General features: G+C 49.3%; 1 protein-coding gene across 2 annotated transcripts; it reads left to right on the top strand.

The window, feature by feature from the left end:
* FAM46C (family with sequence similarity 46 member C) lies at positions 2,305-24,560 on the top strand. 2 transcript variants are annotated; one of them, NM_001315609.1, is given in 2 exon segments: positions 2,305-2,415; positions 18,956-20,277. In NM_001315609.1, a coding segment is annotated over 1 exon segment (1,176 nt). In that variant the 5' UTR covers positions 2,305-2,415; positions 18,956-18,981; the 3' UTR covers positions 20,158-20,277.

Here is a 26,224-nt window from a genome sequence, read left to right as displayed (position 1 = left end):
TCAAGAGATATTATGCCCACCAAGAGACATAGATAAGAATGTTTGTAGGTCAGTAAAAAAGTTCAGAATAAGTTCTGGGGATCCAATGTGCAGCATGGCGGCTCTAGTTAATAATACTGCATTATATACTGGAAATTTGATTTTAATCATTCTCATCCTCTCAACACACACAAAGCTAACTATATAAGGTGATGGATATGTTAATTGCTTCAAACATTTGTATCAAAACATGTAGTAAGGACACTTTTTAAATAAATAACAATTTTTATTCATCAAGTATACCTCAATAAAGCTGGAAGAAAAAGACCGTAGCTGCTTTATTCACAACAGGCAAAAACAAGGAAAATCAAACATCCACCTGTGGAATGAGTACATAAATTACTGAATATTTACATAATGAGATAATACATGACAATGGAAAAGAATGAACCATTGTTACACGCAGTGACACGGATGAATTTCATAGACACACTGTTGAGTGAAAGAAGCTAGACACAGAAGTGCACATATTATGAATTCATCCATACCAAGCTCAAACCTTTTGTGGCACACTGAACGGGAAGGGGCATGAGGAAGCTGGGTGGTAGTTACATATTGAGAAATTCATCGTTCTGTACACATAAGCACTTTACCGAATTTGTACCACAAAAACAAAAAAGGAAAACAACAACAAAAAAAATTAGATCATCTATCTTGACTTGATGTCCAACAACAGAATCACTGTAGCTTTCCCTAAAAGCATTCATACTGATATCCTATTCATTAATGTTGCAGGGGACCGCCCCCTCCCCTCTCATGTTTGAGAACTCTATCCTGGCAGACATTGAAAATCACACTTATTTCAGGCAGGGGTGGAAAGGGCCAGGTAGAGAAATATTGCATCTAGGAAGTAGTCTTTTCCCCTAGCACCCAGTAGAAGATTAGCATAAGCTCAATAAATGCAAGACCTACTATTTGATATAAAGAACATTTACCACACACTTTACACCAGGCACTGCGCTAATAACTTTCCATTTTCTTATTTGATACTTATATAACGCTACAAAGCTGTTCCGATTTTAGTCCCTCCGTACAGGTGAGGAAATGGAGATTTATGGAGGGTTGGTTAAGTTACTTGCCCAAGGCCTTACAGATAGTTAGGTAGTGAATAGAGATCCCAATCCAGGTTAATCTGAATTTAGAACCTGGACTCGAAACCACTTGCTACGGAGTGACGGGACAGCGTCCAAACCCCGCCTGCATGTTATGTAACAGACACGACTGAGCCCTGTGACATTCCGAGTACGAGTAAGAGTACGGCTGAAGCTGCCGCAGTTTGCAGGCTTGGCGATGGATTCCTCCAGGCCCTTAGTCCCACTAACTGCACACAGGTGGTAACCGCTCCAGAGAACCAACTGTGCTGGCCCTTTCCCCAATGACCTCCAGCCAATTTGCTTGGGGGATCAGGAAGGCTCGTCTGGCTCAGAAAACAAGTGTTCTCCCCGACTTCAAAACTCGAGTCCGGGGAGTTCCCGTCGTGGCGCAGTGGTTAACGCATCCGACTAGGAACCATGAGGTTGCGGGTTTGGTCCCTGCCCTTGCTCAGTGGGTTAACGATCCGGCGTTGCCGTGAGCTGTGGTGTAGGTTGCAGACGCGGCTCGGATCCTGCATTGCTGTGGCTCTGGCATAGGCGGGTGGCTACAGCTCCGATTAGACCCCTAGCCTGGGAACCTCCATATGCCGCAGGAGCGGCCCTAGAAATGGCAAAAAAAAAAAAAGAAAAAAGAAAAACTCGAGTCCGGGGTAGGCGTGGGGGCTTCACTCCCCACTACCGGAGAGGGAACTAAAGCTAAAATTCCCAGAGAAGTAAAAAAAACAGACCCGCGAGGGAGCGGAATAGAGCTGGAAAAAAACTTGGGCGCGGGGCAGTTGGGTGATAAGTTATGCGCTACCACCAGCAAAAGAGAAGGTAGTGGAAAGTCGAAAGGGAGTCTGAGTAACTCCGAAGTTAAGGGGGGGGTTGTCAACGCAGCCCCTCTCTATTGAGCCTGCGCAATGCTATCTCCTTTGGCACCCCGGCCCCTTCCCGCCGCCGAAGATTTACTCGTCTCTCGGCAACCATTCACCCGAGGAGCCAATCAGAGGGCACCTTTCGCCCTGCCCTCGTCGTCAGCGCCCCGGCGGAAGGATTTGGTGGGTGCCGGCTCCGCCCCGCCCCGCCCCTCGCTCCCCCGGGAGGGCAGGCTAAGGGGCGGGGGTGGGGGCGGTGGCGGCGGACGGGGGCGTGGTCAGGCCATATAAAAACGGAGGGGGCGGCGGCAGGACTGCTCACTCGGTACCGCTGCTTGGGGGCTGTAGTGACCGCGCCGCTCCTGCTGGGGGGCTGCCCACGCCAAGGACCTGCCTCTGTGGTCTCCTCCGCCGCCGCCGCCCAGGTGAGTCCACCAACCCCCTCCTTTAAAGGTGCGAGGATGCGCGGTCCCAGAATGCCGCGCGCCCTGCTCTCGGGGGGTCCGCTCCAGCCGAGAGGAGCCTAAGTCTTCGCCTAGCCCGGAGGGGACGCCGCGGCCCCGAGGTGAGGTGCGGACAGGTGCCGGGCCCCTGTGCCCCCTTCCCCCTCAGCTCCAGCGACGACACCCCCGTTATCCTGTCGCCCCCGAGGGCCAGGCGAGACGCTCCGAGAGGGAGCTACAACTTTCGAGAGACTTCGACCGGGCCTGGCAAACTTCGGCGAGTTCCTGCTCCGCGCGTCCCGCGGGCTCCGTGCTGGCCCGAGCCTGCCGAGCAGCTGAAGTGTATGTGACGGGGCCTTCAGCTCCTTCCCCGGGTCCGACGGCGGCCGCACCACTCCTCCCTTGCTTGCGGTCTCTCGGGCTCGTCCGGGCGCTCCGCGGGTGCGCACACCTTGGCCGGCCGGCCGAGCGCAAATTCGAATGCGGCGGCTCTGGAAGGTGCAGTTGGAGACAGCAGCGGTCGGGGGCTGTATCAGTCCGGGAAGGGGAGGACAGGGGTGGGACCCTCCCCCTGCTGGGTGCCAGCGCCAGGGTTTGAGGGAGAGGGCGGAGATCTCTAACTTCTCCTGCACTCGCACTAGACTGGGGACGCCGAGAGCAGCAAAGTGATCCAAGCGAGTGACGCGTGGGCTTTGCTTCTCTCGGGAAGACGGCGTCTGCGACCTGGTTCCTCCCCTTTTAGGAATGAAACTTGCTTAGCCTGTACGCGGAAAGCCACGGCCGTCCGTTGACTGGGCTAGCGGAGCCGCGGGCGGCTTAGGGGCACGGCTGTCCAGAGAGGTGTCACAGTTCAGATCGCGAAGGTGGGAGGGAGCCAGAGGAGGGTGACGAACCTGACGAGTGCAGGGTAGCAGCCTGTGCACCTAAACGCGGAACGCCTGCCCGAGAGAAACAAATCGGCGCTACCTCGAAGGAAGAGACGACTTCCGGGGAAGTGCCTGGCGAGTTTCTCTGGAGAACTCCGGTTCATCCAGGAGCACTAGAACCGATTGTTAGGGCAGGACCCTGTGGGGAGGATCTGTTCGGTCTCCTTGCAACCCCCCCCCCTTTTTTTTTGTCCAGAGGGAGGCTTCTGCAGGGCTGCCTAAATCGTTGTCTCAAATAGGAACCTGCTGCTTTTTTAACGTTTGTTGATTGCTTCTGGAGTTAGAATATGCAAACCGTGGAGTGCTTCAACTGCACTTTTAAACATCCAGCGTTTATAAAGACTAGGTAGCCAATTTGTATGGTGACAGTTGGTATTCAGGATAGTTAGGAGGTGAGTTGGGAACTTGAACCTCCCCAGGAAATAAAGTTAAGATTATTAAATCCTCCTGCAGTAGACTCCTGGGCTTGGCCCAGCTGCCTTGCAGGGGGGATGTGAGTGGCCATTGTTGGCTACACTAGCCTTTCAACGTGAGTAGCTTGGCAGGGAAGCAAGCCAGGCAGCGGTCAGGGCAGTAGGAGCGCTTACCAAGAATCGTGCTGTCTTAAACCTCCAGAGGTATTAAGGGAGTGAGACCCACACAGGCGACCCTGAAGCCCTGCCCTCAAAGAGGGTGGCGGGGAGTAGAAAACGCTGACGTTTCTCTTCCCTTTCAGGGAAGCTCAAAGCTGGACCAGCAGGGGTTTGACGTTCTTGTTTGCAAAGATGGAAAGCTTGGTATCTTTGGAGTCAAGCTTTTACTTGAGATAACTGGAACCTTGGTCTTAAGTTGTACCCTCATCTTTCGAGTACATTTATTCTCAATAAGGAGTTTTCAGAAAGCAGGGTTTGGTATATTGTATATAATCATTCAGGTAGCTGCGGGTAATTTTAACATCAACGTTAAAAAAAAAAAAAAAACCCTTTTTCTCTGTCAGGAGGCCTCTAAAATGGTTAGCCTCAACAAGGTTCCCTAATTTCTTAAGCTTGTGTGTGCACAGAGAGCAAACAGCAGCATTCTTTAGGTTGTTTCTTCCACGATTCCTACCTTGTACCCGGAGATTAAGTTGGGGTGACTTTGAGGGAAAGGATTTGGCCCTTGGCCTGTTTGTCAGAATGAATGTGATTTAGTTGAGCACCCGTGGCTCTGTCTGTTAAATGTCCTCAGCTCTCCTGTGAGTACGAGGAGCCACCAAAATCCCCTCCTGAGTCGCAGAAGCTCCCCCTGCCCCATCTCTACCGAGTCTGCATCCCCCAGTGGTCAAGGCCAGGCCAGATTGTGCACCCGCTGCCCATCCGAGAACAGAGAAATCCTCACACTTCCAAGAGTCCAGGGAACTGCCTGGAAGTAAAGATAACCCAGAGCGCGCTGGAGCATCCTTCTTCTCCCAGTGCCAGAAACTGGGCACATTGAATACAAAGTTGGAAAAGGACATTATTTTTTTCAACTGCTTAAGCAAATAAATACCCCGTTTTCATTTTCATCTTTGATATGTTGTGTGCATGGGGTCAGGCACTAAAGAATGACAAGCCAAGAGCTCTGAACGGATGTGGTAAACCTCATTTGTGTTACCTAGAGAGTCTCGTCCTGTGGATGCTCAGGACTAGTTTCATGAGTTCAGTTAAACTTGGGAGGCTGTGTTTGGGTTTCTCAGTCCCACACCAGACTCTGGACTGTGTCTGTTGTTGTTGTTGGGGGGAGCGGGGCGGGGTTTAAGGGGAAGCAATGCGGAGTCTGAGGTGTTGCTTGGGATGAAACATTATTCGGTTAGATAAGGTCCATTGCTTTTTTGTGTGGTCACTGAGGTAAACAAGGCAATATAGAAAAATATTCTCTCTTGATGTTTTGACGGTAGCAAGTTCAATAAATTGGCATAAGTTTAAGTGGTATGATGATGAGGCCGATACCTCTGTGTTTAAAAAATCGGTCGTGTGTGTAAAGCCACTTGGTTATGGCAGTAGTGCTGATCTTTGTGAGGCTTCCGGAACTTCTGGTCTCAAAACCTTTTTTTTTTGTCCTTTCACTACATGCATGAATAAGGAAGCTGCTATTTGGAATATAAATGGCTTAGAGGAAGCATCTTCATATAATTCAGCATGTAAGAAAGCCTTATGAATTGTTTAGAATTAATAGATTTTGTTCAGCTGAGCCCCGTAGCCTGTTCTAGAACTGTTTGCAGAACCTCTTGGAACAATAGGAAACAAAACGAATGTCAAGAAATAATTGCTGATGTTAAGCAACTCTCGTGGAGGATGTTTTTTAGTCTCAGAGCCTTTTTGGAGTCTCGGTCACCCAACTGTGTAGAGTGTTTACTTCTTGGATAACAGCAACCGAGTCCGTAAGTGGTTAAGTGCTTGCTGGGCCGCAGCTGGTGCCAGGTGCTGAGGCGGCCCAGGGAAGGAAGGGCGTGTGAAAAGGCCAGTGGGAATGCTCTGGGTGCGAGAGGAGCTGGGTGGCCTCAGAACGTCCTCGAGGCCCTTGGTTTTCGCCAGTTTGGGGCAGCCATGGGCACATGAGCCCCAGGGAGTCAGGGGTCTGTGCTCATGGCTGAATGCCCGGTGCCCAGAGCGGGGCCTGGCACGCAGAGGTGCTCCTGGTAACTGGACCCGGTGCTCCGCCGGCGTCCTGCTGCCGGTCCTCTCAGGGTGGGAGATGGCGTCCCGGGGGCCGAGGGGCCAGAACACATTTTTAGATCAGAAGCCCTGAGCCCCAGTGCTGGGTGGCTTCTGGGCCTTCTTTAAAAGGGAGGTGTGGCGAGTAGGTTTGGAGGCAAGGGGTGATGACTAATTGGCCAACAGCTGAAAGTCCTCAGGCCCAGCTCCAGGCCTGTTGCCGCCAGGCTCTTCCCTGCCTGCCCATCCACCCAGCACCACCTCACACAGCTCACTCAGCCTTTCTCTCCCCAAACTCACTCCATGCTAGTTCTGCTGAGTCTCTGTCTTTGTCACTTTTTGTTTCCCACTGCCATCACTGCCCTGGTTTCCAGCTGCAGACAGCAGCTCCATGAGAGCCATGGCCTGCCGCCTCTCCCTGCCTCCCGCCGGCTCTCCATCCTGGCCCCGAAAAGAAAATACCTTAAGAACTCACGGGGGAGTTCCCGTCGTGGCGCAGTGGTTAACGAATCCGACTAGGAACCACGAGGTTGCGGGTTCGATCCCTGCCCTTGCTCAGTGGGTTAACGATCCGGCGTTGCCGTGAGCTGTGGTGTAGGTTGCAGATGTGGCTCAGATCTGGCGTTGCTGTGGCTCTGGCATAGGCTGGTGGCTACAGCTCCGATTCGACCCCTAGCCTGGGAACCTCCATATGCCGTGGGAGCAGCCCAAGAAATGCCAAAAAGACCAAAAAAAAAAAAAAAAAAAAGAACTCACAGGGGAATTCATAATTCATGTTGCAGCTCAGTAGTAACGAATCCGACTAGGAACCATGAGGTTGCGGGTTCGGTCCCTGGCCTTGCTCAGTGGGTTAAGGATCCAGCATTGCCGTGAGCTGTGGTGTAGGTTGCAGATGTGGCTCAGATCTGGTGTTGCTGTGGCTGTGGTGCAGGCCGGCAGCTGCAGCTCCGATTCAGCCTCTAGCCTGGGAACTTCCATATACCATGAGTGCGGTCCTAAAAAGCAAAATAATAATATTAATAATAATAATAAAAGAACTCAGAAGAAGTGGCCATCCCCCTAGAAGAGGGGCACCTTTGGGGGATCTGTACCTTTCTTGACCTCTCTTCCTAGCTGCCCTACTTTGCCCCTGGAATATATACTCAGATTTTCAAAAGTTAATGTTCTTCTTTCCTCACCAAATTTATTTTAATCCAGCTTTGGCCCTTTCTCAGGGGCTTCTGATCTCACCCCATCCAGGGATCCGTTTATCCCACACCCTCCTCATCAGTGCTGCTTTGTAGTTCTACCTTGTACCTGACTTGCTGGTTTTTTCAAATCTTAAATTGGATGAGCACCCAAAGGTGCATGTCTGTCTATTTGCTCCCTGTAAACACCATTTGAGAGATAATCACCCATGAATCCTGAACTGCCTCCCCCCCCTTGTGTTGCCATAAGCCTCTGTCACCTTCCGAGCCCTTACTAGGCCAGGAAGAGGGGTAATCCACCTCCCTTGGCAGTTTGCCCCTCCCCCCCAAATACACCCTGTTTCTCCCTGACCTGTGCTTGTGATGGTTGAAGAGGTGGGCACCAGGACCACGGTCCCGGCTGATGCTGAGGGGGGCTTGGCCAGTCTTGGGCAGAGGTCTGACCTGAGCTGCTGTGGGCACTAATTGGTCACCTACTATGTGTCCAGGTGCTGGCCTGGGGTCGCTGGGTAGAACAGTGGCACTGCTGCTGTCTCCTGTGCCCAGGCCCTTTGTGGCCTTACACCTAGCCCCTCCCTGCCTCTGAGGCCCCTTTAATTGTCAGGACACCCAGGTTCTGGTCCTAGCAGCATCTCCGCCTCTTCAGGTTCTGCCTTCAGCTTCATCATCAGATGAAATATGAGTCAAAATTAAGTTTCTGGTAAGCACATTAAAAGGTAAAAATAAACAGGTGAAATTAATTTTATGTAACCCATCATGTCAAATATTATCATGTTAATTTGTAATAAATATAAAAATATTAGGGTTTTTTTTTTTCCTCCCCTTATACGGCGTCCTTGAAATCCAGTGTATAATTTAGGTTCGTGGCACATCTCAGTTTGGTATTGGGTGGCACAGGTCTAGACCATCCACAAAAATGTTTCACTCTCAAATCCTGATTCTCCTTGCATGGGAGGCAAGGGTTAATGCAGCGTTTTGGAGGAAGAGTGTGATCTAGCACCTAGCTCTCGGCCGCTTGCCCTCTGATGGAGCGTGAGCTGCTCAAACAGTGCTGGGAACGTGGTAGGCTCTCACATACCTACAAGAAGCAAAGGAGGCTCAGTCATTGTGGCCACACTTACTGATAATCATTCACCGTGTGAGTCAGCCCTGACCCTAAAACACAGGATGTTTGAGTCCTGGTCCTGTGCTCGTTCAGTTGTTTTTCTGTAATTTCTTAGAGAATAATCATAAAGTGATAGAATTTTAAAGAATAGCAGATAAAATCTTCTGAGACTGGCAGGGGACCGCGACTCCCACAATTCATCAACAATTTAAATCTATTAACAACTAACATTTGAAAATGCAAGAGGAAATAACTTTCAAGTAAAAGGTGCCTAGGAGATGTCTAATAACAACAGCCCAGGATTTGGTAAATGCTAATTAATCACCCCAGTGAGCCATGCATGTGGCCTCTATGGCTCACACGGGGAGGGACACCAAAGACAAGGCGGTTTGGCCACCTCACCTGCAGCTGGTGCAGAAATAGCTGCTATCCCATGGTCTCGCTCCTTGACTTTAATCCCACTCCTGCACCGCCGCCACCACCTCCACCGCCGCCTGCCCTTCTACTCGAATTTCTGTTCTTGGCAGTGTTTATGATGTTGTCACAGAGACCATTGCTAAGTCCCTGGAGGTTGGGTACCTGTTATGCAAAAGTTAACTCTGCCGGGAAGGATCTATGTGAAACTAGAACTGGGATGGACCTGTGCATAATTAGCATCCTCACTGAAATGCTTAGGTAGCAGGGATGGGGGTGTGTCTGTGTCCAGAGAAGGAGACGTGCTGCTTTTGACCGACTAAGAGTTGCTTATCCCTTTCCTGGTAACGCCCTGGGATGCTGCTGGTGACGAGGCTGGTGATGAGACAGCTTTTAGCTGACCGAGGTCCTCATTTCGGACAAGTGTTCAAAGCTCTAAACTGGAGATTCAGATGGCAAAGTAGCCTGTGGACACAACCCTTGATAAAACCTGGAGCTGTCAGCGCTTCAACCCTATGTATGTAAACTCGTTCATCTTCACGGTAAAGTCTCCTAGGAATCGTCCTCTTTTTCTCAGCCTGGTCCATCTCTGAAAGTATAGGGCTGTCCTGGGGATCTCTAAATGAGTTCAGACCTGTAATAGTTTTGATTTAGAAAGAGGGAGGGAGGTAGCCAGAAGCAACAAGGATTATTTCCATTTCAAGTTGTGTATGTAGCACTTGATCATGCTGACACCTTGGGAAAAAATCAAGGCTTCTCTGCCTCACGCCCATGCAAAGATATCTATGTTCTGACCTTGTTAGTATTTATATTTGCAGCAATTTGGGGTATTCCTTTAAGCACTTGAACTTCTGCGGTGTCCCTGTTATAACATCTGGGCCCGTGTTTTGATTCTGTCTCATGCTGTTTTGCAGCCACAGCATGAGTCCTTCCAGCTTTATCTCTCCAACCACACTTGCTTAAGCGTCCTATTTTGAAAGACAGGAGAGAGCCTTCTGCGGAGTCGGCTCAGGATGGGTGTCTGTGGACAGGGCCCGGTTGTTGATAACCACAAAGACTGTGTTGGCACTGGTGGGGAGTCTCCCCCTGGGAAAGCTGGGGGCAGAGCGAAGGGGCACGAACCCCTGTACCTGCTTCTGCTTCCTTCTGGGACACTTTGCGTTCAGCTCAGGCAGCATCCCAGTTGCCGTGGGAATCAAACCAAATTTTTCGAGTCTAGTAAACATCAGTGCTGAATGGCTGGAAGGATGCTGATAACCCTGAGAAAATAGATTGAGGCCTCTGGCCAAACGTGCTGGAGCCCAGTGAGAAAAGACCACCTGCAGGGCTCGTGTCGCAGCCGGACAGCCGTCTTCTCTGGGCACAGCTTTGGGGCGTGGGGCACTTGTCTCCTTGAACTGAGGTAGAGTGCGCTTGTGGGTGCTTGTGGGCAGCTGTGAACATAACTTCTTGGAAAAAGTTAACCAAGAATACATCTTACTGTCCTTTTAATAAACAAAGCATTATTTTATCTGGTTCTGTGGCTTTGGGCCATCTGTTCTCAACTTGCATTCCATGTGCATGAAAGACAGGTGTGCTTCTCAGCTATCTGACTTTGTCGTGTATTTGGGGGCAGGGGAAGAGACTCCACAATGTGGCCCCCTGGCAGGTGGTGGGCCCAGGGCCCTCCCGAGGGGCTGGCAGACAAAAGGCTTCCTCAGGCTTCCCCCTGGTCTTTGATAACTTTGGCCTTCACCTCCCAAGGATTTCAAGGAGTAAGGGGGGCTTTCTTCACAGAAGGCTGAATCCCTGTTGATCCTGGTGTTTCTCCTTTCTACCCACTTACTGGCTGCAGCTTTCATCAAGTCCATGGTCATTCCAAGCGCCTGGCTCTTTCTTGAGGATGAAAGACTCTCAAGGGTCAGACCGTGTGCAGGTGGGAAAAGGGGCAGGTGTCTGGTCTTAGGTTCCATGTGCACACATCTGTCAGTCTGTTTCAGCTCTCCTTCCCGTGCCAGCCCTTGGGGTCCTGGTCACCTTTTGCCAATTTACTTACCCTCTCTCTGCAGCCCTGGCTGGGTTGTCTGTTTCTTGGATCCAGTAAAGTTGCCCTCTCATCTGTAGGGAGTGTCCCATTCTGGTGCTTTGTCAGCAGATGTGCAATCCTGATCTTCCAGCCTCCGGAGCAAATCCCAGCAGCCGTTCCTTTATTCCATGAGCTGGGCACGAGCCTGAGCTGCAGAGCCAGATCGGGATCAGCCCATTCCTAAAAGCTCCCTCCTGGGCCATTACTTTGTCCTGTTAATGCTTGTCCAGCAGGCTGTCTGTCCCAGTTCCTTCCACTCCTGGCTTCTCTCTCCCTCCAACTTGCTTGTTCTGAAACCACCGCTGCCTCCCAGGCTGGCCAGCGCCCGGGAGCTCCCTTAGAAGGGAAGATGCTGGGCTGTCATCTCTCAGCCCTTGTTCCTGGATAACAAACATTTCCAAGACTGTCAGCCTGTCTCTGCTTAATTACATTCCACTGGGGTGGCCCCATCAGGCTGGGGAGCCACCCCCAACTCCATGACAGTTTTGAGGGAGTTTCTGTCCTGACACTTGTTAGATTCTTTCGTTCTAAATGCTTCGGCCTTGCTTTCGGCACTTGCCGTCTGGCCATACGTCCTGCCGGGGGCCTTTGCACGTCCAGCCAACTTCTTTCCCACATCTTAAAACAAACCTTCATATCTTGCTCCCCTTTTCTTCTTCTTGCCCCCTCCTTCCTACAACTACCTGAGCAACCAGCTTCCCTTCAGAGCCCTGCCCCCACCCCAGCACAGCCACCAAAGCTGCCACCCCCCGGGGAGGTTCCTAAATCCCATTTCTGCCACTTGCCAGCCAGCAGCACATCCTTGGACAGTTACCAATGTGTGTACCTCTTTGTTCTCCAGCTCCCCCACCTGTAAAGTGGGGATAACTCTCTCTCAGAGGATTGTTGAAGGAGTCAGAGGAGTTGATCCAGCTGAAACCCTTGCAGCGCTGTTTCTCTGCCTGTTTGGGACCTTGTCAAATAGTTTGGTGGCTCATATTAGGGCACCTGGCCAAACATCTAGTCATATTTGGGGTCCCCTGGCTGTGGCTGTTTCTACGTGAAGAGCTCCCTGGAAGGCTCTGCACCTGTCAGTACCAGCCTGAGCTCCTCAAGTAGTAAAATTAACCCAGTGGGAAACGGAAGTGAGGCTTAGCAAAATGTTGGTTAGGAAACAGCTGATGTGCCTGCGCCCCCACTGAGAGCTGGCATTTCCCACAGTGGGGCCGGCGAGTTATCTTTTCTGGAGCCTCTCTGAGAGGTGTCCTTAAGCCGCCGATCTCTGACTCATGTCTCTCGCTCACCTGGAGTCTCACTCAAGCAGGCGGGAAAGGGTGGTGGACGGACGTTTGCTGCCTTCCGGGGTACGGAGGGGATAAGGAAGATCAAGTGTCATAGTTATGTTGTTAGCCGGGACCTCCTTTTTTTTTTGGTCTAAGACCAGTACAGTTTCCGTTTTAGAAGAGATCACTTTGGTAGCAGCGAGAACTGGTCTTCCCCGCGGATGTGTGGGTTCGGAGTCTGTGCTTCCTGCCCGCTCCCCACCTCCTGCCCACCAGAGGCAGAACTGGACCTTGGTGGAAGCTGTCGCCCGTTCCAGGAGTCAGCACATTAGCTCCGGAGTAGGGTGTCTGGGGTCCATTCGCTCCACCTTTGCCATCCTTATTCTTCCTGTAAGATGCAGGCGTGGCTTCCTCAGGGCGCAGCGAGGGTTAACCAGGAACAGATGCCAGGGGCTTGTACTGAACACTCTTCCACGGGCCTGTGTGCTCCCCTCTCCGTCCTCACTTGCAGGAAAACAAGAAGCAGGCCCAGCGCTGTGGTTTCCATTCACTCCGCTAGATGAGGGAGCAGTGGACAGGCTGTTAGGACGTGCGTTGCCATCTGCTTTCGCTTCTGCTTAAACTCTCTAGGCCTTTACATGCAGTGAAGTACTTTCTTTTTGCTTAAAGTGTCCTGGGTTGTGCCCAGAGAAGAGTCTGCATGGAAGACGACAGCCTTGGGTACAGGGGTCCCCCCTCAGCCAGGAGCCAGCGACAGCAGAGGGCATCGTTGCGCATACCCCCCTCCTTGGGGTCTGTTGCAGGCTTGGTCGCTGCCCATGGCTGGGTCTCTGACCCCGAGCTGGAGAGGGTTGCCAGGAAGGGCCATTGGGGTAGCATGAGGTTAACAGTGAGAGGGTGTGTTGTCATCAGAGGAACGCTGAAATGTGCCTGAGTTTCTTTTGTGTTCTAGAGCCCACAAAGAAAGAGGGGGCCGTTCAGTTGTCTTCATGGACAGCTGTGCGGCCAAGAGCACCGCATCTCCCATCGCAGCAGCATTTCCACAAAACCTTCTGGAGCTTTCATGTGAAATGTCCCAGACCTAGGCTTAACTATATAATGTCTAACTTGGAGCCTGCTGAGGACTTTTTGGGCAGCGTCCACATCAAATGCCGGGCACAAAGAGGAAGCAGTGTTGACTTGACCTAAGCCCTCGACCAGAAGGCCTGGGAGGGTTGCACATGCCCTTGGCGTCCGCCTCCAACCCGTCCACCTGCCTGTGCTGATGCCCACCTGCAGTCCCCTTGTGCTTTTGTAGCCTGTCACTCTCGTTTCTGGGATCTAGATAAGCTGGGGAGCGGGACTAGATGTAGCTTTGTTTTCCTTCTCAAAATGAGCTCAAACAGGTTTTCACATCACCCTGCCTTGAGTGTCCCAGGCAGTGGGGAATGAAGGAAAGTCAGGTGTCGTCTTGACCTCAGGGGCTTAGTTTCATTTTTGGGCTCAGGGGGTCTTTCCCTCTCATCTTTGGCTGCCGTCTCTGCAAACTTGTTTTCCACTCATGTGTTGTTTTACCCTTCTGCTGTAGCCAGATGATAAAAGGGGATTTAAGGGTATCTAAGAGAGTCATTCAGCTCAAGTCAAACTTTTTAGAAGATGAAATAGCTTAAACGGAGGAGGCACTTAGGCATCCCCACTTGTGAAAAGGTGCCTGGATTTTCCAATCAGTGAGAAATCAGGGTTCCCACCATTTCCAGTTTCTATTGTGCAAAATACAGTGAATCTGTTTCTCAGACAATAAAAGTGTTTGATGTAAGCACTTTGGTTTGAATTTACCAGACTTCAAATTAATTTTTTTCCTAGCTACTATTTCATTCATTCTGCTAATTAGAATTTGCCTTTAACCAAGACCTTTCATGAGTTGACACTGTATGTTTGACATGATTCTTTTCTGTGGGGATTATATCAATGTCGATCTCAAGTGGTTAATTAAAACTAAAGCTGTTACACCAAGCTCTGATGTCTTATCTAAGCACTATGGGCCTATGGCTTGGATTTATTCTAGTAATGCCATGTTTGTCTAAGTAACTTGTAAATGTACGTTTGATATTTGAAACCCTTGGGATTGAGGGGAAACAAAGAATTCCTTTTTAGCAGGCATCGGTAAGGTAACTTATTTGGGGCTCTTCTAATGAGCTCAACACCAAATATGAACTCAACCTAAATGTGAGCCTTTAATAGCTTCAGGAGCTCCTCCATATCTAAATCATGGTAAATTGGGAGAATTTAAAACTATGCCATGCACTCGGCATCTGTTATGTCCCACACTGTGCTTTTATATAGACCACTTTTTTTTTCCCCTAAGACTTCTAACTCCATTATTTATATATGCTAACGTTGTTGACATGGAAGATGCCAACCATAGGCATCTTAGGCTCCTGAAAAAGCATTTCTTGCATTTATTAAGGTTTTTGCAACTGTAGCCAGTCGTCAACAGTATCATAAGGATAGCTGTTGTAACAGGTCTGAAATGAGGAATAGCAATTCTTGTAAAACTGCAAAAGACATTTCTGGATACTAAACACAGAATGGCATAGATGAGATGGCTTAGCCATTGTTTCAAAAAATTTTTTTAACTTATAAACAATGGACTTCTTCTTTTACACACTGTATGAATAGGAAATTGCCTAGAAGCCATTCTAGAGAAAAACTGTCCCTCCTCCCTTGCCCAACCCTCTAGAGATCAGCTTTTAAGGCTTGGAGGGGAAGTTCTAAGTGCACTTGATTTTGGATGAATATGGGGCTTGAGGGGAGGGCGAGGAGGAAAGGAATTGAAGGATTTACCCAAGGTAGCAGATTAGAAGGCTCCTAAGAGAAAGATTTTTGAACCGGGCTCATAAGAGTTTCATTTTTTTCAACTAACGCACGTATCTTCAAAAGAGATAAAATAAGTTTTCCTTGTATCCGTCGCCCAGCCTAGAAGTGGTACTTGGTGTAGCCTGAACTACCTGTGAATTCTTCCAGAGGATTTTTTTCACTGTATAAGCATAGACTTATGCTTTTATACACACTGTTTCACACATGATTTTTTGCAAATAAACCTTGATGAGCATTTCATATGCATACAGTTCGAGCTGCCACCATTCTTTGGGACAATGCATGCATTCATATACTGTTGTATACATGCATCAAGTCATTTAACCTTCTTGACTGATGACTGTATCTTTATAAATAATTCTTCACTGAGTATCCTTGTACGTGCTTGAAGTATATAGTCCTAGGATAAAATTCAAAGTAGATTTCCTAGAAGTAGAATCGCTGTGCCAAAGAGTGTGTCCACTTAAAATTGAGAGTCCCACGTGATTCTTCACGGAGAACCCATGGAAGGGACTTCTTGTTCTTTACCAGTCTGTACAGATGATGCATTGAAGTCTGAATTTGCCCATCCCTTACGGTAAGGTTGAATATGCTGTGTGTCTGAGCCACTGTTCTGTCCTTTGTCCCTTCTATTTTATTAGGATTCTAGTATCTCTGATTTGTAGGCGTTCCTTACTCATTAAGGACATACTTTGTCTAATGTTACAAATATTTTCCTAATTTTGTCTTCTCACTTCTTTAGGGTGTTTTTACTATGTGGATATTTTAATTTTTACATAGGCAAATGTATCATTTTTGTGACTTTTATGTGATTTAGAGAGGACTATCTATTTATTCTGTGTAAGTGTGTATTTTTTTTTCTAATGCTCTTTTAGGGTTTCATCTTTTACACGTAAGTCTTTGATTCATTCATTGAGATATTAGACTGGCACAGTCTAAGGAGCCATCTTCACTTATTTTTAAACTCTAAGTAACAATCCAGATGTCTCAAAAATCTCCTTTTACTATTTTGAATGCCTCCTTTATTGTATACCAAATCCCCTTATATATTAGATTTAAAATTTTCCGTTTCATCATTGTGTCCTTTTGTGCCATTACCATACTGTTTCAATGATTGTGGCTTCATAATATCTCTCACCAGGCTAGTATACATCATTCCTATTTTTTGTAACTTTTCTGGCTATTCCTGCCCCTCCTCCCATATAAACCATACAGATTTTCAGTCTCAAATAGATTCTAACTTTGAACCTACTACAAGTTGAGAGAGTTTAGAAAACATGAACATTTTCAGGCCTATGTACTGCTTGCCTCCCCCCACCCCAAGAAGGAGCGATAGCTTTCATCAGATTCTCCCTGGTCTTAGATGTCTCGCTTCTAATGCTAAGAACCACTATTCTAGAGGTGGGAGTGGTCCTGACTTTAATTCTAGACAATGTCTTCTTTTTTCTTCTTTTTTAACAAAACGTTAAAAAAAAAAAAGGAAGGTGGAGTTCCATCGTGGCTCAGTGGTTAACGAATCTGACTAGGAACCATGAGGTTGCAGGTTTGATCCCTGCCCTTGCTCAGTAGGTTAACGATCCGGCGTTGCCGTGAGCTGTGGTGTAGGTCGCAGACGCGGCTTGGATCCCATGTTGCTGTGGCTGTGGTGTAGGCCAGCAGCTACAGCTACAGCTCCAATTCAACCCCTAGCCTGGGAACCTCCATTTGCTTCAGGAGCGGCCCTAGAAAAGGCAAAAAGACAGACAGACAAAAAAAAAAACAAGGCATGAGTCAAAACAGCTCTTCTCCTCTACAACACCATTGAGTTTCTTCCTGGAGATTTTCTTAAAATTAATTGTTCCTTCTATTCCAAGTACTGATTGGATTGCAGCTCCTCTGTGGCTGTGACTTCTGGCTGCATCGTAGATATGAGCCTCGGAAGCACGCCAACAGCTGATACACAGGGTAAAGCAAGTTGTATTTTTATAGGGATGTCAACATACCAGACAGAAATCTCTGTCACCAAATCATAGTTGAGCCGTGTTGCAAAACAAAGCTGGAGCCGTCCCTTTCAGGGACCATTTGAACTTAACTGTGTAGGGCCTTGCCTAGTGGGCACAAGTACCCTGTACACACATCATTAAAGGGGCCCCAAAGATCCAAGGGGGTATAGGGCACATTCAAAAGGGAACTCTGCAGTCCCAAATCTGACCTGAAATCCAAGGCTACCCCAGTGAACATCACGATTTCATCACAAAGTTTGCTTGGTATCCTCCACTTGGAAGTGCTTTGGTAGGATAATCTAGGTGGCCTGGGGCTTCTAGCACTGTCCAAACAGGTTTGCAGGGACACTTTTATCTTCCCCTTGGCAAGTGTTCTTCAGTAGCAAGCAGAAGCACGCCCATCCAGAGCCTGCTTTGGTCACGGGATCCACCTTCCCATTGCCAGCCAAGCAAATTCAGTCCCCGAACCTACATACTAAAGGAGATCGGGCTTGAGGAGAGGCGCATGATGGCCAGACTGGACGGCCTGCCAGGTGTCGACTGCCTCCTGCTTTCTGCCCCTCAACCCCAGCCAACAGCTCTGTGGGCTCATGTCCCAGCCCCATAAGTGAGCTCTTTGGTGGCCTTCCTGCATCCCAATCAAGGGACACATCTTTCCCTACCTTTTATGTGACATTTTCTTTTGCCCACACACTGCCTTGTATTGAGATGTTGTGTTCTTACCCTCCTTCTAAATGGCTGGCTCCTGGGGTGTCCATGGGGCCCCACCACAGAGTGACAATCACCCCATCCGAGTGCCATAGATGAAGCAAGGATCCTTGGCACCCATGCCAGACTGCAAACGCACATTTCTACCCCGGGACTCTGCATGCTGGATGTGCATGCAATACTAGCAGCTTCCAGACAGTGAAACTGCAGGCCACTGAGATGGATTGTGTATGTCTAGGAAGGCAGAAAAGTGAAGGGGGTGGCAGAAGCTCTCTCTGGCGAAGTCTGAGGATGGCACCTCCACCTGGTATGCCCATCCAGCTCATGTGGGACCCATGTGGACCCGCTGGCACTTGACTTCCCAATATATCTGTTTTTGTTACTCCACCTTAGGATTTCCAGCGATCCGCTGGGCTTCATTTTTCTGAAATGCGTAGCTTGGCTGAAAACTGCTTTGGTAACTGTGGTTCTAGCAGGCGAAGTGCGAGAAGCATGCTTTTCTCCTGGTACTGTGTGCTAACTTTGTTCTCCTTGAATAGCTTGAAGGGACTCTTTTTCAAAATATAGCTGAAAGATCACACTGCCCCAGCAGGTTTCCCACATCCTGTGCGGGGGGCCTCCTTGCTGGGCAGAGCGGTTCCACTCCTTAGCTGACCTAACCCTTTGTTACACAGGAATGTTGTCCTTCAGCCGATTCCTTGGTCCTGCCCTGGATAACAGGAGAGCTTGTTACAGGGCAGCCGGCTCCTGTAAGCGAGGGGGATGAGAGTGGTGGGCTTGATTCCCGCAGGACTAGGCGGACTCCCTCTTCTTGGTGCGGTTGTAGCTTCAAGTTGAAAATCCACCTATTCGCAGAGTGAAGGAATCTTCTTTCGTGGGTGGTATGTTCTGTTGAGCCTTGCAGCCTAGGTGTAGTTAGGGAGCCACAGCGAGGAGAGGTGATTTCCATAGCAAACGAGGAAAATGAGCAAAACTTCCAGACCCTCCACGGAATGATGCTATGTTTAGGTTACTTGGTTGGATAAGTTTTCGTCCCTTCACACACAAACTCTGCCCCCTACCCGATACTCTCACACAGAGGAAACCAGCAACCCGAACAAACAGACCTGATAGAAAGCAAAATTAAAAACGTGTGAGCCTTGGTATAGGGTACGTTTGTGTGTATTTTGTCCTTAACTCCACGCAGGCCCTGGTCTTGACGTGTTTAACTCATTTAACCCTCACAGCAGCACCCAGCGGTAGGTGCCGTTTACCACTTGGCCAGGAAGGAAGATGTTCAGAAAGAAACCAGCATCCTCCCCGGGTCCCCGGAGCCGCTTGGCCGCGTAGAGTGAACCCTAACTCTCTTTCTCCCCCTCCCTTCCAGTGTCCCTGGCAAGACCATCGCCCAAGATGGCAGAGGAGAGCAGCAGTGCCAGGGACTGCGTGTCCTTCAGCGTGCTCAACTGGGACCAGGTGAGCCGGCTGCACGAGGTCCTGACCGAGGTGGTCCCCATCCACGGGCGAGGCAACTTCCCCACCTTGGAGATCACGCTGAAGGACATCGTCCAGACTGTCCGCAGCCAGCTGGAGGAGGCGGGCATCAAAGTGCAGGACATCCGGCTGAACGGCTCTGCGGCCGGCCACGTCTTGGTCAAAGACAACGGGTTGGGTTGCAAGGACCTGGACCTCATCTTTCACGTGGCCCTTCCCACGGAGGCGGAGTTCCAGCTGGTCAGGGATGTGGTTCTGTGCTCCCTCCTGAACTTCCTGCCAGAGGGCGTGAGCAAGCTCAAGATCAGTCCAGTCACCCTGAAGGAGGCCTACGTCCAGAAGCTGGTGAAGGTCTGCACGGACACGGACCGCTGGAGCCTGATCTCCCTGTCCAACAAGAACGGCAGGAACGTGGAGCTGAAGTTTGTGGACTCCATCCGGCGCCAGTTCGAGTTCAGCGTGGACTCGTTCCAGATCATCCTGGATTCCCTGCTCTTTTTCTATGACTGCTCCAGCCACCCCATCTCCGAGCACCTGCACCCCACGGTGATCGGGGAGAGCGTGTATGGGGACTTCGAGGAGGCCTTCGACCACCTGCAGAACAGACTCATCGCCACCAAGAACCCCGAGGAGATCCGGGGCGGGGGGCTGCTCAAGTACAGCAACCTGCTGGTGCGGGACTTCAGGCCCACCGACCAGGACGAGATCAAGACCCTGGAGCGCTACATGTGCTCCAGGTTCTTCATCGACTTCCCCGACATCCTGGAGCAGCAGAGGAAGCTGGAGACCTACCTGCAGAACCACTTTGCCGAGGAGGAGCGGAGCAAGTACGACTACCTCATGACCCTGCGCCGCGTGGTCAACGAGAGCACCGTGTGCCTCATGGGCCACGAGCGCAGGCAGACCCTGAACCTCATCTCCCTGCTGGCCCTGCGCGTGCTGGCCGAGCAGAACATCATCCCCAACGCCACCACCGTCACCTGCTACTACCAGCCCGCGCCCTACGTCAGCGACGGCAACTTCAACAACTACTACGTGGCCCACCCTCCGCTCCCCTACAGCCAGCCCTACCCCACCTGGCTGCCCTGTAACTAACCTTGAGACCCGAGGGTTTCCACAGGGGCAGCCCCCCTAGGGCGAGGGCTCTCGGGTAGGGGAGCCTCCTTCTAGATGTAGGTGTTTGGCTTTTAAAGGGGAACTCAGCTCTGATTCTGCTTTTTTTTTTTTTTTTTTTTTTTTTTTTTTTTGTGTGTGTGTGTGTGTGTGTGTGTGTGTGCCCATTGGAACGGGTCGACTGTGTATCATGAGCCAACCCCAGAGGGACCCATTATGCCCGTGCCACTTTGGAAAATGCTATAGGAAGTATGACCTGTGCACATCTTTCCAAGACGGACACTCACATGCCGGGCCCCAGACATCGGCACTGGGGTGCCCGAGCTCCGTGCGGTCACTGAGACGGGGTCTGCCCCGCGGGCAGGTGTCAGGAGTCTTTGGCTGCTGGGCCCCTCTCTGGGGCCCAGGGCGGGCGACGTCGGCCCTCACTTGGAATTCTCAGCAGTTAGGAAAGTTGTGCGGCTAGTCCATTTCCTTGTCGGAGTCTTAGGCAGAAAATGGCAAACGTGAGGGTGCTCTTGTGGTTGAATTTCTGTTCAAGGGACTCAGTTGCTTGTGTTTATTCTCTGTCAGCAGAGCTGAGGACTCCTCGTGTCAGTCAACCAAAGCTGGAGCATTGCGATCTGGTTGGAAGTGGTTTATGGTTTAAATGCTGTGCTATCACGAGGAACTGAGATTATCGCTGACAAAGGAAAAAAAAAAAAAAAAAAAGACCTTTTCTGGAAATGTAACTTGAAAACAAAATAAAATGTGCAACATGATGTTCAGTAAAATCGTGGTGGTGGCGGCTGGGGCGGGGGGTGCTTGTAAATAGGAAACGTGAATGTTCAGTTTTTTTCTTTTAAGTAAGGAATTCTTTTTGAATGACCCTTCCCCCCCCCCATCAGCTCATCACTTTTGCGTTTTGCTCCTCCCGAGACTAAGGATTGTGGTGAGTCTAAAGTCCTTGCAGTAACTGATGTGAGGGTCTTCCCATGTTTTAATCGGAAACCCATCTTGGTCACATTCCAAGTATGACTGGCTGTTTTTCTGGAGTACTTTTGGCTGATTGTGTTTGCTTTTGTTTGTATTTTTACTTTTCAACAATAGTGGTTTCCTTCTCCAGGCATTTTGGGCAGCAGAGGAATGCAGGAATTTCCGTGGATCTGTGACCTGTGGAGAGGCCCGCTCTTGCAGGCAGAGTTCTTTGGTTTAACATTGCTTTAGAGTCGCAGCTGCTGTCCTGTGCCGCGTGTCAGGTGGCTGCTCCTTCCACAGTGGGGCCTTGTGTGCTGCCGAGGCACCTCGAGGTGATGACTGCTAGTGTACTTGGGAAGAACTGCGTGAATGAAGAAGAATCTTCTTCCTCTGATAGATTGACCACACGTGTTTATACTCTGCACTTTAGAAGGAAAACAGTGTTAATCTCTCTAATCTGAAGCAAGCTTAGTAAATGGGAGAGTTTTAGGCTATTGTTGCTTTCCCAGTAGCTTAAGATAAGGGACTTTGTATTTTGAAACTTTGTGGGATCTCTTAGAAAGCATCACTTTGGGGTATCAAGGGCAAAGCAACTTAATGTGGCCATCCTGCTTGGTTTGTCAAGTGATCCAATCAAATCCATGCTCCTGATTTTGACTTTCTCCTGTGGCCGTACACATCCCAAGCCCTGAGTGAGTGCTTTCTCCTTGTTTGAAGCAATGAAGTTACCTTAACGCGTAGTAGAAAAGGGGTGGTTTACCTTTTTCTAAAGAGTCTATTTTCAGGTTTTTTGTTTTTTTGTTTTGTTTTTTTTTTTTTTTCTGGAAGGTGGTGTGTTGGTCCTCTTGAAAGCAGATCGGGCATGACCGAAACCCAAGGCTTGCTTAGTTGGTATCCATGTTGTGGGCGAGGTGAACAGAAACCACTTCTCAGTGTAATCAGCTCCTGTTTCCCTGGGAGCCATGGTTGTATTTGAATTCACTGGCTTTGAGTCAAGGCTAGTTCTACACTGAGGTGGCAGCGAGGAGTCCTGGCGTGCTTCCATGTTAAAAAGGGCAATGAAGAGTGAACCCCAACTTTACCAACTACGTGGTCATCTGTAACCTAAAAAGGCTGCCCTTGTGGTCAGATGGCAACATGTTTGCACAAAAATGACAGAGCTGTTTCACCAAAGCTTTGAAATTGGACGCAGCCACCGGCATAAGCACTTGCTCACAGAAGCCAGTGTTGCCTCTACTCGAAGGCTTGAGGATCAGCATAATGAGGCTCCAGAGGAAGATAGGATCAGAACTGCATCACATTAACTGCATTAAATTGCCGGTTTGTCCTTGGAGTTCTTTCTGCTTGTTTCCCCCCCCCCCCAATCTGGTACTAGTCTTCCTTTGAGGATGAAGGGAGGCACAGATGTTGTTAGAAATTCCCAGCGCCCCTGCCCAGTTGTTTACCACCATTGCACCGTGGCTGTCTCGGTAGACCTGAAGTTCTCAGTCAGCCCAGCCGCCTGAAAGCGGGACAGTAGATCTGGGCTCTAGAGCCGTCAGGGTAAAAAGCTGCACTTTTAAACACCACCCTGGCCCAGCTCTGTGAGCCTCTTGCCTGCCTCGGAGCAGACCAGGTAACCTTGAATTTCAGGTGTCTGGAAATTCTAGCTGAAACCCGCCTTTCGTGCTGCTCACACAAGCACCGGGTACACTGAACTTGTACTGAGTCCAGTGGTTCCTCTTTGTGTGTTGAGTAATATGAAACCTGGCAGTGGCCAAGGGCACTAAAGTTCAAGTGCAAGTTCTAATAGAAACGTAAGCAGCCTTATTTGCCTCAGGACTCTGAGCAGTTTTCTGAAGCTTTCTGCAAGTCCGCAGCTCATTACCCCAGCCTGCCTCTTGGCATCAGGTTGAGCAGCTGTGAGATTCAAGCAGTACCTTTCCCCCCCCTTGTCTTGGCAGAAGGGGACACACTAAATTCCTGGCCTCGAGCTTCACCTTCCCTTCAAATCTTAACTTGGCAGCGAGACACTATTCCTCACTCAGTAATTTCAACTCTGACACGAATCTACATCACTGACACCTTCAAATCTGGGCTCCTGCTGATGGCACGTGGGAGGTGGCCTGGCTCACACCTGGCAGGACCTGGCCAATGGGGAGGGTCGGGTAGGAAGATGCTGGGTTCCTGATGTGTGCTAACAGATGTGGTTTGGCATTCAAGGTTTTTTTTTTTCCCCCCAGTGCGATCCCCCTCTCCCCCCAAGGGATTTGAGTCACAGTGAGCTGTGTGTGAACCTGTATTTTGTGGTGACGCATTAATAAGTTGCTAAAGCCCCGAATCTGCTTGTCCTTCAGCCTCCCTGCTAGCACTAGCCCCTTACCTCCACGGTAGATTTGGATTTGAGCGAGTACCACTTTGTTAACGTTGGGAAATGGTGCCATTCAAAAGCAACTTCCTAACTTTAGGAATACCTCCTTTGTAGTTAACTTTCTGGAACCGGTGCCTCATCTTAGGATGCAGCTAGATTCCGAGCTCAAACGTCCTCTTCTTGAGAATAAATGGTAGTTATCTAGTTGGGAGCAGAGACCCTGATGCTCCCTGGGGCCATTGCTTCCTGGGTATCTGGGCTCCACACTAGGGAGAACCCTTGGGGTGGATTCTGTGAGGCGAAGGAACTTCCAGTTGCCAAGGTTAGATTCGAATTTTTCAATCTGGCAGAGACCAGAATGTCACAGCTGACTTTGGAACATACTTTAATTCAGCCAGTTCCATTCAGGGGACCAAGGGAGGGCATGGAGCGGGGGATATGTTTAAAGAGACCTGGCAACTTTTCAGGATTATTTGTGGAGATTTCCAAGGAGAGGATCAGGAAAGAAAAATGCCTTTTTATGAGTTCAAGTTCTAAATCCTGTTTACCTATCACTTAAAAAATAGTTTAAGTGGAAGCAAAAAAAAAAAAAAAAAAAAAAAAGAAAAAGAAAAAAAAAAAAGCTTGGAGTTTTCCCTGGGCTAATGAGAGTTGGTGCAAATTTCCGTGTTTGTTTGCATAGGAAGGTTAGAAGACCATCCACTAAAGAGGAAGTCGTTAAATAACATAGATCTGTGGGTGTTTTAAAACCAAAGCCATCTGGTCTTTTTTTTTTTTTTTTTTAATGAATAAAAGATAGTTGCTTTAGGAAAATTCAGTTTTTATCCATTAATTTCCAAATTACTATAGATGAAAAGATATGAATTAGACTAAATTGGGAGCTTTTTTGTTATTCTATATCTGCTTAGCCTTTGAAATCTTTCTTATGGGTGCCTAGGATGTGTGAGGTTTCCTCTTTGGTGTCACGGTCACTGACCTTCTTATGTGATGCAGGTGAAATCACTTGTCATTGCAAAATGTATTAGAACTTGATGAAATAAAGCTTTGAGTTTGAGAAATAAAAATATATTTAAAAAGACCTCGTGGGTGCCTCTGATTTCTTGGTGTCTCCACAGTGGTGAACTAACTTAAGGTTTCAGGAGATAACCGCTCACCACCGTGCAGCCTATCAGCATTGTCAGCCTTGGATACTTATCTGAAAGATGGTGCGTTCTCTGGGAGAAGGGATGGGTGGTGACCTTGGGGGTGGTGATCCACTTAATATTTAGACTCTTCTCCAAGGTGCCTCATTTAAACCGAGCTTTGTTATCAACCCCTGCCTCTCAACTGTCATCTATATCAGGTGGTGTGGTCTTGAAATTCACCTTCACTAGCACCTTGTCAGATTTTGTGCTAAAGGCTTGGTTCTCTTGAGCTTGACCTTGGCCCCAGACCTGCTTCTGTAGGAGGACCAAAATAACCTCAGCTATATTATACGTTGCTGTTACCGTGGATTCCTCCCATTTGAAAAGAAGCACAGAAGTGATAAGTGGTACTTGAGGGGTGGTCGCTTGGAGGATATAAAGACATACTGTGGACCTAGCATGGTGCCCAGCTCGCTCCCTGATTCATCTGATCCAATCTACAACCCCTCTGCACTGCTCCCCACCCCAAGCCTTTTCCCTTCCATGGCCTCTCTTCTGGGCTGAATTTCTTTAATTCCTCTGGTTTTCTGGTGACCCTTTGTTTCTCTGAAGCCCTGACTCCCAGCCCTCACCGTCTCTGTTGCCTCCTCCCCCCTCCCTTCATCCACTGCTGTCAACATCAGAGTCAGTGGCCTCTTCAGCCTTTTCGTTGACTCCCTCTGTTCTAGACACCTGCTCTCACTGGGTAGCCTTTGTCTGGACCTAGAACTACTCCCAAAGGTTGGAGTGACTTTCTTTCCTCTCTCTCCATGGCGGCAAGAATTAGGAGCCATCAGTCTTTTTGGCCTACGAGCCAACACCAGGATCCTTTTCCTCCATTTGTACTGCGTGTTCCTTGGGAAATGTTTGACTCTGCCTTTTTGGTGTTGCCTTCCCCTCTCATCTGGATTATTTCATGAGTCAGGTCATTTGTCTCCCCTCCTTTTTTTCTTGACTCATCCGAGGGATCGTTCTAAAACAGACTTGCCCATGCTCCTCCCAGACATGCAAACCTGCTGAAGGCTCTGCTGTGCAAGGGCCCGTGTCAGACTTCACCTGGCAAGGAGTCTTTCGCAGCCAGCCCCAGCCTGGCTCCCTCTGCTAAGCGGGCCCTCTTGCAGTCCCGTGCAGCGAGCCTCTGAAAGAACATGGTGGAAGATCGTATGAACAAAGGGTCACTTTGCTGTGCAGTGGAAATCGAAGGAACATTGTCAATCAACTATACTTTGATACAAAATTTTTCTTACAAAAGAAAACTCAAAAAATGGGCAGCCGAGATGCTGTACCTTCCCAGCTTCCCAGGCACCGCCGTCCCCTGCTTGTTTTCTACTCCTGTACTTGTGGGGTTGCATCAGTTCTTCGCCTAGATTGTGAACACCTGCTTGTTTCATTTTCCCCCAGCCTGCCTCCCACACAGCTGGTGAAGGCTGAACCGGCTCAGATATTGAACTTGGTGTTTTTGCCCTGGAGGCCTTGGACGTGGGCCACGAGCAGCTAGGAGGCTGAATCCTGGATATTAACCTGGATATGTTATCATGCCTCATTCTCGTGCCAGGAAACATTTTAGTCCAGGCATCCT

This window comes from Sus scrofa, chromosome 4 (genome assembly GCF_000003025.6).
Source record: "Sus scrofa isolate TJ Tabasco breed Duroc chromosome 4, Sscrofa11.1, whole genome shotgun sequence".
Lineage (NCBI taxonomy): Eukaryota > Metazoa > Chordata > Mammalia > Artiodactyla > Suidae > Sus > Sus scrofa.
The sequence above is the reverse complement of the archived record's forward strand: the minus strand, read 5'-3'. Positions and strand labels throughout refer to the sequence as shown.